The 14918-nt window shown below is 46.4% G+C and overlaps 1 protein-coding gene across 1 annotated transcript in view; it reads right to left on the reverse strand.

Moving 5' to 3' along the window:
• DLGAP3 (DLG associated protein 3) overlaps window positions 1-14918 on the reverse strand; it is a 59067-nt gene that overhangs the window by 2040 nt on the left and 42109 nt on the right. Inside the window, exons 9-10 of the mRNA XM_080657946.1 lie at window positions 1136-1620; window positions 241-332 (exon numbers count right to left, since the gene is read on the reverse strand). Coding sequence (XP_080514072.1) covers window positions 241-332; window positions 1136-1620 — 577 coding nt within the window. The remainder of the gene's footprint in view (window positions 1-240; window positions 333-1135; window positions 1621-14918) is intronic.

The following is a 14918-nucleotide window of genomic DNA, read 5'->3' on the forward strand; positions in this document are numbered from 1 at the left end:
CCGGGAAAGCCCCACCCACCCTCACTGTCAGGAAGCTCAACTTGGGAGAGTGGGGTGGGGTGGGGGGAGTGTGAGACAGGGAGGCAAGAAAGCCCAGGCTTCTCACTCTTGGGTACAAACACCTGGTCCCGCCTCCAGGCACACGCGTGTGCGCGCGCACACACACACACACACACACACACACACTGGGCACCTTCCAGGCACACACGTCTGATAGGCTCTACACCCAGGGGCACTCACCATGCTCTGCTGACACAGCCTGAAGAACTGCTGAACCTTCTGGGACAGGAGAAGCTGCGTGCTGCCCACAGCACTGCGGATCTTCTCCAGGACTGGGGAGCAGAAGCAGATTCAAGGAGGAGAATGATGACTTTCCTTCCCCCGCCTCCAGGAAGTCTGCCCTGACTGACTCTTGCCCTTCCATTACCTCACATTTTCTATGTGTGTCTCCTCCTGCCCTTCCCCCTCCTCTCCTTGGGTTCCTAACAAGCAGCTCCTATCCTACTTCACACTGACATTTCTTCCTTCATACAACCTACATTTCTTAAGTGCTTCTCCTCCCGGGTCAGAGAACTGGGAACACCAGTCCCAGCCGAGCCCGACAGCCCCATGGCAAGCAGGCACTCGGTCCATGACCACCAGTGTGCGGCTCCTTGACTCCTTAAGAATTACTGAATTTCATGTATGACCCCTGTCTCACGAGTCACTATCCCATCCTTGGGGTTCTGGGCTAAGACTGTATCTCCCCTCGGACTGAACTTGCAGGGAAGGGCCATGTCTTCCTGGCTTAATCTTGACCGGTGCCCGAGACATGCCCTGACATTGTGCACGGCCTGCCCCTGTCTTAAGCCCTGGAGCAGGCCCAGATCCCCACACCAGCGCAGATGGGAAGAATTCCCGTGGCTGCCATGGGCTGGCAGCTCTCTCCTAGAGGCCCCGCCTGGTCCCTTTCCCCAGTCCCAGCCCCGGCCTCTGAAGCTGCTCCCTGCTTCCTGCCAGGAGCTCCAGAACGCCCTGCTGCCCATGGGGACCCACCAAGGTTTGGTGCTAGAGAACCCAACCTTAGGACGGCACCCTCATGTCCACCCCAAGAGCTCCCAGCCGTGATCCCTCCGCGCAGAGTCCTCTCACTCACTCTCCTCGGGCAGCTCGTAGTCCTCCGCCTCGCGTTCCATCTGCTGGCACCAGTGCTCCAGCTTCTCCACTTCCGCCCTCAGCATCTTGATGAACCACTCGCCGTCCCGCGGGCAGGGGGACGTGCGGCCTGAGTCGGGGAGGCTACGGGAGCCACGCTCCATCCAGGAGTCCCGGCGGCCTGCCCCAGGGCCCGGGGTGGGGGCAGGGGCAGGGCCTGGTGACCCATCGGTGGCCGGCGGCTCGTACGGCAGTGGGTAGCCCTCGCGGTAGGCCCACTGGCCCTGCGTGTGGACCGTGCGGAAGACTGAGTAGGTGGGGGCCCGGGGGCCGGGCTGGGGTTCAGAGGCGTGCCTCTGGAAGGAGCGTCCGAACTGCAGGGCCTTGTCTTCTGTGGCCACCGAGGCCAGGCCGGCCAGGCCCTCCAGCTCCAGGTCTGCCTGCACGCCAGCCGTCACACTGTTGGAGCGCTTGAACCTGGCCCGCCTGGTGAGAGAGGTGGCTGTTATCTCTGCCCTTACTGAGTATCACCCCAGCCTTCACCCCCACCCCAGGCTAAAAGGAAAAGGGATGAGAAAGGTAACCTACATGACCTTAACTATATTAGTCCTTGTAACAGGTGGGTACATAATACACCTACCTGTTGCATCGCCTCTGGACAGGGTGATACTTACAATAGTTAACCTGTACGGAACAGCTGCTGGCATATACCAATGAAAACAGACACAGCCCAAGTGCTAGAGCATCTCCCTGCAGAAGCTGGGTTGGGGTTGGGGTACCAGAGGGGCCAGGGAGGAGCTAGGGTATTTGCCAATGAATACAGAGGTATTTCAGCACCTTAACAAATGCTGTGTCTGCTTATTTACACCAGCTGTACAGGTAGGTCCTCAGCCCAGCAGAGATGAATAAATTAGGGCCCAGAGAGGCCCATGGGTCCCCAGCTATAAATAAGCAGAGCCAGCATTTGGACCAAGGGCTGCTGCTTGCTCCACAGCCCAAGTACTTCCCAAGGCACCAGTGCTGGAACATCAGGAAGAACTGCCTTGGAGCAGCTGGGGAGAAGGGAGGTGGAAGCAGCTGGGAGGACTTCTCCTCCTCTAGGGACCCCATGGCTCAGCCCAAAGCCTGGCCAGACACAGTCAGCCGGTGCCAATGGAGTTGAATTAAGTTGTTGGCAGGAATGGCATAAGGCCTGGAAATTTCTTCTTTGAGTTAATAATAAGCAAATCATATGCAAAACAGAAAGTCAACTGGCCTTGTTCTTTTTCCCCTCTGGGTTCTATGAAGAAATCAGTGGCCCCTGAAGTGCATGAGGCTGGGGCCAGACAATACTTGACGTGGGAGTCAGGAGATGTAGGGGTGGGTGGAGAGGTGAACAGATGTTTGAGGTCTGGAATTTCAAGGATCACAAAAGAAAGGCACTTGTGTCCTAAGCAAACTCTACTCATATTATCAGGAGAGAGGAGCTCTGGGGGCCCCTCCAGCTTCCCAGGAGGTCCCCCCAACCCCCACAACTTCAGCCTTCCTCTTGCTGCCCAGGCCTTCTCTCCCTGCCTGCCTTGCCTGCCTGCTTCCCTCCAGCTGGCAGGCTGCCTGCTGGGAGCTGTTGCCATAGAAACCAGGCCCAGAAGGATGCTGCAGGACCCAGGAAAAAGAGATGCGCTCATGTGCAGTCTCTAACAAGCCTTATGTCCCAACCCCCACCCCGAGAGAGAGAAAGAGAATATATCACATTGCCTCGCACATGGTCTTCACCTTGGTGTCTGCCCTGTCCTGCCCTGGTCAAGACTTGCATCACTCTCTGCCTTGACTGTTGGATCAGCCTCCGTTCATACATCTCTGCCTCTACTGAGTAGGGCACAGAAGAGCACTGGATTAGGAGTCTGACCTGAGTACTAACGCTAGTCTTGTTGCTATGTGCCTTTGGGAAGTCACTCACCCTCTAGCTAGGCCATTTAATATATACATGTGTGCATATATAAAACATGATTATATATGATATATAAATATACACACACTATATAAAATGATAGGAATGGACCAGTAATTGCCAAGGTTCCTCTTCTCTCTAAAATTACATCTTGCATATTTTAAGATCTGGTACTCAACACTCCCCTCATCAATCCACCCAGGACTGGAGTAGTCTTCCTAAAATTGACCTCTGTTCAATTCATCCCCCTGCTCAAACCTTTTCCATAGCTTCTTCATGCCAACCAGATATAGTTCAAGCTTCCTATGTTAGCATCTACCCTAATGCGAGGATATCCTCTGGATGCAGTTCTCTCCAACCTTATCTCCCCTGCATTCTCCTTGTTCCCCAAGTAGATTATACTGGCCCTGACTCTAAGCCTTTGCCCATGCTATTTCCCTGCCTAAAATGGCTTCCTCCTCCTTGCTCCCTTTCCATTCTCTGCCCAAGTCTCCTCTTCCTCTGTGGACCTCCAGACTGCCTCCAAGACCATCCTCTGTACCGTACCTCCCTCAGCAATCTTCTTGCATTTGAGGCAGCCCCACTGTTGGGTTACACTGTTCTCTGTTTCTGATGAGAGTCTTATCTAACTGAACTGTTAGGATGCACTTTGGCTCCCTTTGACTATTTTTGTGCCTTTGAGCTCCAGGTAGCCTTTGGCTCCTTCAGAGCTCCAGCAGTTGCAAACCACACAGATAAAGGTGGGGTTTGCCCCAATAAACACAGTATTGGAGACATGCCTTCCCTGCTTGCTTTCCTGTTACTCCCATGAAACATGGATCTGTCTTTTGGCACCACTGGGTTTGCTGCCTTTCACCTGTCCTCTCAGGTCGTCCTGAAAGGACCACACATTCTTGACGGAATAGGCCACACAGTCTGGAATAAAAGCCTAAGTACCCCAGGCTTCATGGTTCTCAAGTCAGCACCCACCTCAAGGAGCTCTCTCATTGGGTCTACTTCAAGAAAGACCAACAAAGTTGAGGAGTTTATGGGATTACTGGAAGCACAATCTTCATCAACACTTCCAGCCAGAGATTTTCACAGCACAGGCAGGGGCCAATCATCTTTGTGCAAGTGGCATTTACAACCAGAAGTGTGGGACAAGATCACCCAAGAGAAGAGCAATGGAACAAAGATCCAAAACCCCAGGGAACAAGGACCTTTCATGAGTAGGTGGAGAGAGTGTACCCCCTAAGGTGCCTAAGCCAGAAAGAACAAGGAAGAACACCAGGACAAAGACACTTAAAAGCAGATAGGGAACAGATGGGTCTCAAGAAGGAGTGAGCAACCAACATGGAAAATGCAGCCGGTTAAGAATGAAAGGTGTCCATTGATTTGGCAATGGTGATGAGGGCAAGTCGGTCTGGTGGAGTATAGGGGCAGAAGCAGATAGCAGGTTGTCAGGAGGTGGAGAAAACTAGCCAATACAGCTCTTGAAAAGAAATTGTTGAGAAGAGAGGAAGAGAGGACAGTGTACCTTTTTAAAATATATATATATTCTTGTTGATTTCAGAGAGGAAGGGAGAGGGAGAGAGAGAAACATCAATGATGAGAGAGAATCATTGACCGGCTGCCTCTTGCACACCCCTACTGGGGATCGAGCCCACAACCTGGGCATGTGCCCTTGACCGGAATCAAACCTGGGACCCTTCAGTCCACAGTCTGATGCTCTATCCACTAAGCCAAACTGTCTAGAGTGACAGTGTACCTTTAAGGGAGAGATATTTTTATTATTTGTCAATTACATCTCAAAAATCTGGGGAAAAGAAGGGAGAGGTATTTTGTTTAGGATGGTTCTCACAAGCCATATCTCAAGCGGGGAGAGTTTTGGGGGTAAACAGAATAATGGCTGTCCAAAGAGGTTCATGCCCTAATTCCCGGAAGCTGTGGATGTTACCTTCCATGGCAAAAGAATCTTTGTAGATTACTTTAAGGATCTTGAGATGAAAACAGACTGGATTATCCAGGTGTGTCTAATTTAATCACAAAGGTCCTTATAAATGAAAGAGGGAAGCAGGAAAGTCAGAGTCAAAGTTGGGACAATGGAATCAAGGTTGGAGTGATGCCATGTGAGGACAGCCTGCCATTGCTGGCTTTGAAGACAGAAGTGGGCTACAAGCCAAGGAACGCAAACTATCTCTATAAACTGGAAAAGGTGACTAAATGGATTCTTCCCTGCATTTCCAGGGGGATCAGTCCTTGATTTTAGCCCAGTGAAACCCAGTTCAGACTTCCAACCTCTAGACGCACACTGACCATCAGGGGGCAGACGCTCAACGCAGGGGCTGCCCCCTGGTGGTCAGTGTGCTCCCACAGTCAACCTCCCGGGGTCCCTACCTACCCTGCCACCCCTGGCCAGCCAGCCAGCCTCCTGATAGGCCTTGTTCACCGGCCAGGCTGAGGGACCCCACCTGTGCACGAATTTGTGCACTGGGCCTCTAGTAAAATCCTATATAATAAAAGCCTAATATGCAAATTCAACGACCAGCGGAATGACCGGTGGAATTACTGGTCACTATGACACGTACTGACCACCAGGGGACAGATGCTCAATGCAGGAGCTGCCCCAAGCCCTCAGGCCCCAGCTAGCCAAGATGGGTGGGAGCAGGGGGCCCCCAACTGCCCCGCCGGTCGCCCTGAAATGGGAGGCTACCGGTGGCAGCAGCGGGGGGCAGGGCTGGCAAGTGGGTGGCGCCAGGCCGGCCAAGGTGGGTGCCAGTGGGGGCCCCCTGATGGCCCTGCTGGTCGCCCCACAGGTCAGCTCTGATCACCGGCCAGGCCTAGGGACCCTACCTGTGCAGGAATTTTGTGCACCGGGCCTCTAGTAATAAATATGTACTATTGGAGGCCACTAAATTTGTGGTCATTTATTACAGCACCAATAGGAAATTAATACAACTTGTTAAGAGAAATCAATTGAAGCTACTCTAGAGAGTAGTCCAAGAAACCAGAAAATAGGGGAATCCTATATAATAAAAGTCTAATATGCTAAGTGTCCAACCATTCATTCGACCCGTTGCTATGACATGCACTGACCACCAGGGGGCAGATGCTCCAAACAGTAGGTTAGGAGCTGCTGTGGTCTGGCCCACCAGGACTGGGTGAGATGGACCGGACACGCCCAGGAACCCTCCTGTGGTCCCTCCCTACCCCAATCGTGCACCGGTGGGGTCCCTCTGCCTGGCCTGCACCCCCTCACAAGCTGGGACCCCTCAGGGGATGTTGAAGAGCTGGTTCAGCCCGATTCCTGCAGGCCAGGCTGAGGGACTCCACCAGTGCAAGAATCCGTGCACCGGGCCTCTTGTAAATAACAACTAACACCCAGTGAGCACTTAGTATATGCTAAACACTGTATGTGAATAAATATGCTCAATCCTCACAAATAGCCCCATGATAAGGGTGTTAGTACTACCTCTACTTACAGATGAGAAAACAGAAGCTTAGAGAGGTTAAGTGACTCCCTAAGATCAGACATTTATCAAATTAGTACAATATGGCTGTGAGGCCAGCTCTCAAACACTCCACTGCCCACCTAGGATTGAGGGAGAGGGGAGGCTTTAATCAGGAAGAAAGATGACTCACCCCTGAGGCAGGACTAGTGGAGAAGGAAAGGGAAAAGATGCAAGTAAGTGAGGAGTTGGTCCAGAAGTGGAGAGAGATCCCACCAGATGACCTCAGTCATTGTAATAAAGTGAGCAGAAAGAATGCTGGATAGTTGGGGGTGGGGAAGCGGGGGAAGGAATGAAAACAAGCTTCTTTAGGGGAGTAGCCTAGCAGAGTGGTTAAGCACCCTACTCTAAAGCCAGACTTCCTGGGTCCAACACCCAGCACTATGGCTTGTGCCTCAGTTTCCTCACATATAAAGAAAAATGATAATAGTACCTGCTCCTAGGATTATTAATAGACAATAAATGTTAGAAACTTAGAGCAGCACCTGGGCTGCCAATTGTAAATATTAGCTACTTATATGGAGAGGCAGAGAGGATTGTAGCTCTTGCTGAAAAGAAAGAAGCTGGACAAATGAAATCATGGGAATGTAGCACTGAGAACCCAGCTAGGGCATTGTAGTTATTCATTATTATGATTGCTGTTGATCATTTCCATCTGTTCTCCCACAGCACTCTGAATAAAACCTCTTTTATACTCCATATCACATTGTATTGCAGTAAGTTATTTGCATATCTATCTCCCTTACTAAAGAGGGCAGTTACTCATCCTTAAATGTTAGCTGACTGGTTGGCTGGAAGAAAGGATGGTAGAGAACACTAATAATCCCCACCATCCATTCTTCCTAAGTAATAAAATCCCACGATTTTAGGATGGACACATGGCCACTTCTAATAAAGATTTGTTTACCAATCTCCCTTGCAGCTAGATGTAGCCATGTATGGCTAAGCTCTAGGCAGGATATAAGCAGAAGTTGTATGTGCAACTTCCAGAAAATGTTCTTCTTCTTCTTCTTTTTTTTTTTAAAGCACAGTTTGGTCAATGTTTATTTTTCTTTTATTTTTTTAAATATTTTATTGATTTTTTACAGAGAAGAAGGGAGAGGGATAGAGAGTTAGAAACATCGACGAGAGAGAAACATCGATCAGCTGCCTCCTGCACAACCCCTACTGAGGATGTGCCCGCAACCAAGGTACATGCCCTTGACTGGAATCGAACCTGGGACTCTTCAGTCCACAGGCTGATGCTCTATCCACTGAGCCAAACCGGTTAGGGCTGTTCTTCTTTTTTAAAAAATATATTTTTATTGAGAGGGAGAGAGAGAAACATCAATGATGAGAGAGAATCACTGATTGGCTGCCTCTTGCACCCCCCCCCCCCACACTGGGGATCGAGCCCACAACCCAGGCATGTGCCCTGACTGGGAATTGAACCGTGACCTCCTAGTTCCTAGGTCAACGCTCAACCACTGAGCCATGCTGGCTGGGCCAGGAAATGTTCTTAAAAGGAGAACATGTCCTTCTTTGTTCCTTCCTCCTCCCTGCTGACCAGAATACAGACGTGGTGATGGCTGGACCTCAAGCAGCCATCTGGGAACATGAGATGGAAATCAGGATGGAGGAGCAATAAAATAGCGGAAGCCTGGGTGCTGACACTGTAGAGCACCTAACAGCCCCTCAGTTGACTCTCTCTCTGATTTCTTCTAAGCAAGAGAGAAATAAACTTGTATTATATTTAAGTCACTGTCATTTGGGGGTTTTCTGTAATTCACAGCCAAATCTAATCCTAACTATAATAGATGCATTTTCAGGGTACTGAAGTTCAGGGCTTATGTCCCTATTTAGTTTTGCATTTGGCAGTATCCACTGTGGTCCTCACCAATGCTGTAAACATAGAATAGAAACTGACCTCAGTTACGAATTGTCACTAATTTATAACAATGCCTTTTCCAATATTTTCTCCCCAAGCTTTTTTTACAAAGTTGAGGAGGCTTCCTCCCCTCAAGTTCTTTAGGGCCACAATGATCACATTTCTGATTATTCTGAAAGCTGTTATCATGGTTACTTCAGGGAGACATTTCTACTGTGATTCTCTAGGGGAAAACACAAGAGGCTCTGGGAAAAAACTGGTTCATCCCAGGAGACACAGTGTCTAAGGAATGCTCAACATCCAGGAGTTGTTAAGAGGTTTTGCCAAGAGTACTTGGCAGCAGGTTGACAGGGGATGTGGGGGAGTGGGCAGAGGGGGAGTAAGCGCAGGGACATTTCAGCAAGGCTCAGCCATTGTGCTGGCTCCCGCTTTGAGAAAGCATCTAGGAACTTAAACATAGAATCAATTGGGGTCCCTGAGTCCCCCCACTCCATCCTAGGGGGCTATGATAGGGTGGGAGATTTAAGTAGAGTCATGATGGTCAGTCCGAAACCAGCTTGGAGTTGATAGCTGAAGAATGGAGGCAGCGTCCATTCTTCAGCTATCAGGGCTTGTTTTTGCAGGACTATTATTGGAATATAGCTTCATGAGGATGCAAGCTTCCTTCCCAACGCTCAAGGGGCTCTGTTCTTTCAGCACACTCCCTTCTCAAGGTCCCAAAGCCAGAGATGGCCATGATCATAAGGAAAGATCATGGGTATAGGATGACTTTCCTACACAGAGCTCTCCAGACGGCCCTGACTGGGCACAGTGGGTAAAAGTAGGGTTGTCAGAATAAATACAGGACTTCAGTTACATTTCAGTTTCAAATAAATAACATAATGTTTTTTCCTACTTCATCTATGAGGTTCTTAGGTGAACATGGCCATAAGCTTCACAGGGCAGGGGCTGTGTGTTCTGCTCACCTTTGTAGCCTCAGTGCCCCGCCGAGTGATTGACAAATAATAGTGTTACAGTAAATATTTGGGTGGAGGTGCAGTGGAGATGGAACTGAAGGAGCACCAACTCCCACCCCTGTGTATTTCTAAGCCAAGTCACCACTAATGATGGACAGCTGGAAGTCCCTGCAGATGACTCCCAGGTATCAGAGGCAATAACTCTGAACTCCTCACCCAATAGGTTAGCAAGGAACAGTCTGAAAGGCAGAAATAGAGACCTTTCCTCCCCCGCAAGTTTTAAAACCAAAGGGGACAGAGAGAGAGGGGTGGGGAGAGATAGAGAGATAGAGATAGAGATAGAGATAGAGATAGAGATAGAGAGAGAGAGAGAGAGAGAGAGAGAGAGAGAGAGAGAGAGATACTGGGACCAGTGAGATAAGAGCAAAAACAAGAAAGTCCAAGAAAATGGGGTGGCAGCGGGTACGGGGAGGGGGGGAGCTAGTCCTCGATATTTGCCTAGAAAGGCTGTTGGTATTCATGGTTCACTTTTATGTGCCAGTTGGGGCATGGTGTGTGGTAAGTCAGACTGAAAGTGCCAGGGACATAAGGGACAGAAAGGATAGTGCAGGTGTATAACTAAGGATGCCTTCAGCCGACAAGCAAGGGAGCCTGGCCAGAAAGATGTGCCAGATTTCTTCTCTCCCCACCTGTCACCCCCTCTGAGTTTCCAATGTGATCATCCCAAGTAATTCAGTTCTTTACACATTTACCCAACACCATCTCATTGGCCCACCCCACCAAGAACTCCCTGAATACCTACACAAGAGCAAAGAAGACCTCATTGTCTGCCAGTCCCTGCCCTTCCTGACTTCACTCCAAATGCTTCTCAAATTGGTCCACTTCTCCCTGTACCTGCTGCTATCAGCCTAGTCCAGACAACTGATCAATATTGTAGATTGAACCAACTTGGGAAGCTCCACCCACCCCTTAAACATTTGGAAATGCTGGCTAACATAAAGTGGGAAAGGTGGGTTTGCTATAATGCCAAGCCTGAAATAGAAAAGAGAAATCTTCAGGTACTAGAGACAAGAAGGAAATTCAAAACACAAGCAGTGAGAGGGGATCTAAGCCAAATGAGCCACAGGAATATCAGGCCAGACATAGGCTAGAGGCTGGATGGTGACACCCAGGAAGAATAAGAGAGACCCCAAACCTGTGCATCTGGTGAGCTGGAAGGAGACCCTATGCATAAAGCCAGCAGCCAAGAATGGTCATTTCATTTACAAACTTGGACTTGAAAACTCACATCATGATTCAGGAAAGTGGCTAAGAAGTAAGATGCTGAGAAAACAAAACATTAAGGCTGCTTTTTGTGGGGGTGTGGGGTTCAAATGAGTACTACCAGTGAAATATAGAAATCTCAAGCTGAGATATTAACTCTAAAACTGGTCTCAAGCTCAAGAAGTACTTCAGCATAAAGGAAATTGAACCCATGAGGAAGGAGTGGGCAGTAACAAACAATAGTGAACACATAAATTGTTAAAACATGTTTGTAAAACTAAATATTAAACCATAAAAGATATAACAACAACTGATTTAGAAGAGTTTTTTAAAAAGAGATATAATCAAAATACTAGATAAATATATAACATGGAAGATGGGAGGAGGGAGTTAAAAAGGAAATTAAAGTGTTTAAGGTACTTGTTTTGTACCTAAGAAGGATAGAAATAATGACAAATTTTAGACTATTAGAAAAATATAAATTAAGTATATTTGTTAAAATTTTGAGAAAAATTATCACTAAAATGTACTTCCCAGCCAGTGGAGGGGGAAAAAAGAGAGATAAAATAAATTTGATCAGTTCAATAGAAGGCAGAAAAGTAGGAGAGGGGCACAGCAAAAAAAAAAAAAAGCATATCAAATGGAAAATTTTTAAAGAGATGACAGAAATATATCAGTAATCAAAATACATATAAGTGGATGAAATATGTCTACTAAACTCTAGGTCCATACTGCTTACAAGCAACACATCTAAACAGGAGGATATAGGAAGGTTGAAAATAAAAGATGAAAAAGATAAATTGGAAAATTAACCAAAAGAAAGCAGCCATAGCAATAAAATCAGACAAAACATAATTCTAGGCAAAAGCCATTAGTAAAGATGAAAAACAGCCTATCTATATATATAAAAGCTTAATATGCAAATTGTCCCCTTTGGAGTTCGACCGGGATAACGGGAGTTCGATTGCTTGCTATGACATATGCCTGACCACTGGGGGGTGGCGCGGAATGAAGGAAGGCCCCAGCCAGCAGCTGGAAGGCCCCAATCAGCCCTGATTGCCGGCCAGCCTAGGGACCCTACCCATGCACGAATTTCATGTACCGGGCCTCTAGTTTCATAATAAAAGGGCCAACCTACCAAGAAGATACAACAATCATAAGCCTGAACACTTCTAAATAGCACTTTAATCAAACTAAAAATATTAATAAAATTACCAGGGAACATGAAAAGTAATGGGGAGACATTTTAACACACCATTCTCAGAAATGGTAGATCAAACCAAAAAAAATTGAAGATAAAGAAACCAAAACAATTTGAGGATAAACATTTGAAAAATGTTTACATGTCTGATCATATGTACTTATATGTGCATATGAGGGATGAAGCCTCGCCAAACTCTACAGAATAAACATCATACAGAAGGCATACTATGACCACAACGTAGCAAATTTAGAAATCAAGAGGGAAAAGGTAGACCCTCTCCCCAAAAAATACATTTAAAAACTAAAAAAAAGTCTAAATAATTCACAAGTTAAAAAGGAAATTATGATGAAAGTTGCAAACCATTTCAAATTAAACAATGAAAACAGTGTATCTCAAAACCTACGAGCGGCAGCTGTAACAGTTAGTTACAAGGGAATGTATAGCTTTAAAAGCACATGTTAGAAAATAAGAAATTATGTTCAAGGGGCTGAAAAAAAGACAAAGATGGTAGAAGAAAGAATATAGTAACACAAAAGTAGTAGATGGCAGGAAATATTAATGACAAAATAGAAACAAACAATAGAGATGCTCACCGAAACCAAAAGCTAGTTTTTTAAAGATTAATAAAATACAGCTTAATAAATACATTTAAACTAGTGGCCCGGTGCACGAAATTCGTGCATGGGTAGGGTCCCTAGGCCTGGCTGGCGATCAGGGCCGATCTGTGGGGCAACCGGTGGGGCGATGAGGAGGCCCTCGCTGACACCTGCCTTGGCTGGTCTGGCGCCACCTGCTCACCGGCCCTGCCCTCACCGCCGCCCACTCACTGGCCAGCCAAGCTCTCCACTGCCGCCAGTCGCCTCCCTCTGCAGGGCAATCAGGGGGCCCCCACTAGCACCTGCCTTGGCTGGCCTGGGGCCTGCAGGCTGGGCACAGCTCCTGTGTTGAGTGTCTGCCCCCCTGGTGGTCAGTGCAAGTCATAGCGACCAGTCATTCCACCGGTCGTTCTGCCATTCAGTTGATTTGCATATTAGGCTTTTATTACATAGGATGATAAATATACAAACCTCAGACAAGATTGATTAAGAAAGGAAGGAATGAAAAGGGGCATAACCTTTAGATACAGTAAATGTTTATAAAACTGTAATACTATAACAGAATATTTGTGCCAAAATTTTTGAAAATTGTCCATTTTTGTAAATTGGCCCATTTTTTTAGAAAAATATAAATCACCAAAATTAACTCAAGAAGGAAAATGAAACCAGAACAGATCAATAACCACTAAAGACACTGAAGCTGTAGTTCAAAAAGTTTCTCATGGCTGGCCTGTGTGGCTGGGTTAGTTGACCGTCATCTCATGCTCCAGGAGGTTGCCAGTTCAATTCCCTGGTCAGGGCACATGCCCGGTTTACAGGCTCAATCCCTAGCAGGAAGCAGCCAATGAATGTTTCTATCTCTCTCACCCTTCCTCTCTCTGAAATCAATAAAGTGTATTTTTTAAAAAAGTTTCTCCTATCCCCTAAAGGCATCAGGCTGAGGTAGTTTTATGGGCAACCTTTACCAAACCTTTAAGGAATATATAATTCCTACTTTACACAAATTGTTCCAAAGAACAAAACACAGAGAGTGCTGTCAAACTCATTTAAGGAAACTAGCATAATCTTAATACCTGAACTAACAACAATAAAAGCAAAATAATAGGCCAATATCAGCTATGAATACAGATATAAAAATCTTAAGTAATAGCTATTCAAAAATCCAACAAGGTATATAAAAATAATCCAGCAAGTCTGTGACCAAAACTACTAGAGTTCAATATATCATTCTTCTCTTTGTCTATTCCACAGCCTCCCTTGCAGCTAGATACCACCAGGTGATGAGATTTCAATGTGATGTAGGTGAAAGTGTTGTGTGTAACTGTCAGAAAGTCTTATTAAAAAGGAAAGACTGCACCCCTTCTCTCTTCTTCCCTCCTACTGCTCAGAATGAAGACTGGCTAGAGCTTGACCTATAGCTGCTTAAATATGAGGTGATACACAAAGAGTGGGAATGCATAAGATAAAAGAAGCCTCGGGTCTAACACTTCACTTCTATATCCAGGCTTATTAAAATATATATTTTTTTATTGATTTCAGAGAGGAAGGGAGAGGAAGAGAGAGAAAGAAACATCAACGATCAGAGATCGTCTGCCTCCTGCACGTCCCACACTGGGGATCGAGCCCAAAACCCAGGCATATGCCCTAACAGGGAATCAAACCTCAACCTTCATTGATCAACACTCAACCACTGAGCATCACTGGACAGGCTTCTTTTTTTTTTTTATGACAGGGAAAAACATTAAGACATTATCGAGGCCCTATTACTCACAGCCAAATTTATTTTACAGAGAGGAAGGGAGAGGGATAGAGAGCCAGAAACATCGATGAGAGAGAAACATCGATCAGCTGCCTCCTGCACATCCCCTACTGGGGATGTGCCCGCAACCAAGGTACATGCCCTTGACCGGAATTGAACCTGGGACCTTTCAGTCCGCAGGCCGACACTCTATCCACTGAGCCAAACCGGTTAGGGCACAGCCAAATTTAATCCCAACTGATAATAGTATCAAGTAAGATTTATCCAGGAATGAAAGAATAGGTCAACATGGAAAAATCCATTTGATATAATTCAACATGTTACAAATGAAAAATCTATGAAGTAGTTTCTGAAAAAAAAGCACTCAATAAAATTCCACTCTCATTTTATATTTTTTAAAAAAAATTAAAATGAAAACTCTTAGCCAACTAGGAATAGAAGGGAATTTCCTCAACCCGATAAATAGTATTCATCAAAATCTGTAGCAAACAGCATCATACTTATGAGTGGGAAGTGAGAAGATATCCACTAACATCAGGATTGGGACAGGCATGGTACACTCAACAGCAAACTAGAAGTCCTATTCAATGCACTATTACAAAAAGAAATAAAATTTTAAAAAAAAACAGATTTAAATAAATGTCCTTATTTGCAGAAAAAAAAATAACTGACTATATGGAAAACCTATCATGATTGTAAGATAAACAATGAGTCCTAATAA

This window comes from Plecotus auritus (genome assembly GCF_963455305.1).
Source record: "Plecotus auritus genome assembly, chromosome: 2".
Classification (NCBI taxonomy): Eukaryota; Metazoa; Chordata; class Mammalia; order Chiroptera; family Vespertilionidae; genus Plecotus; species Plecotus auritus.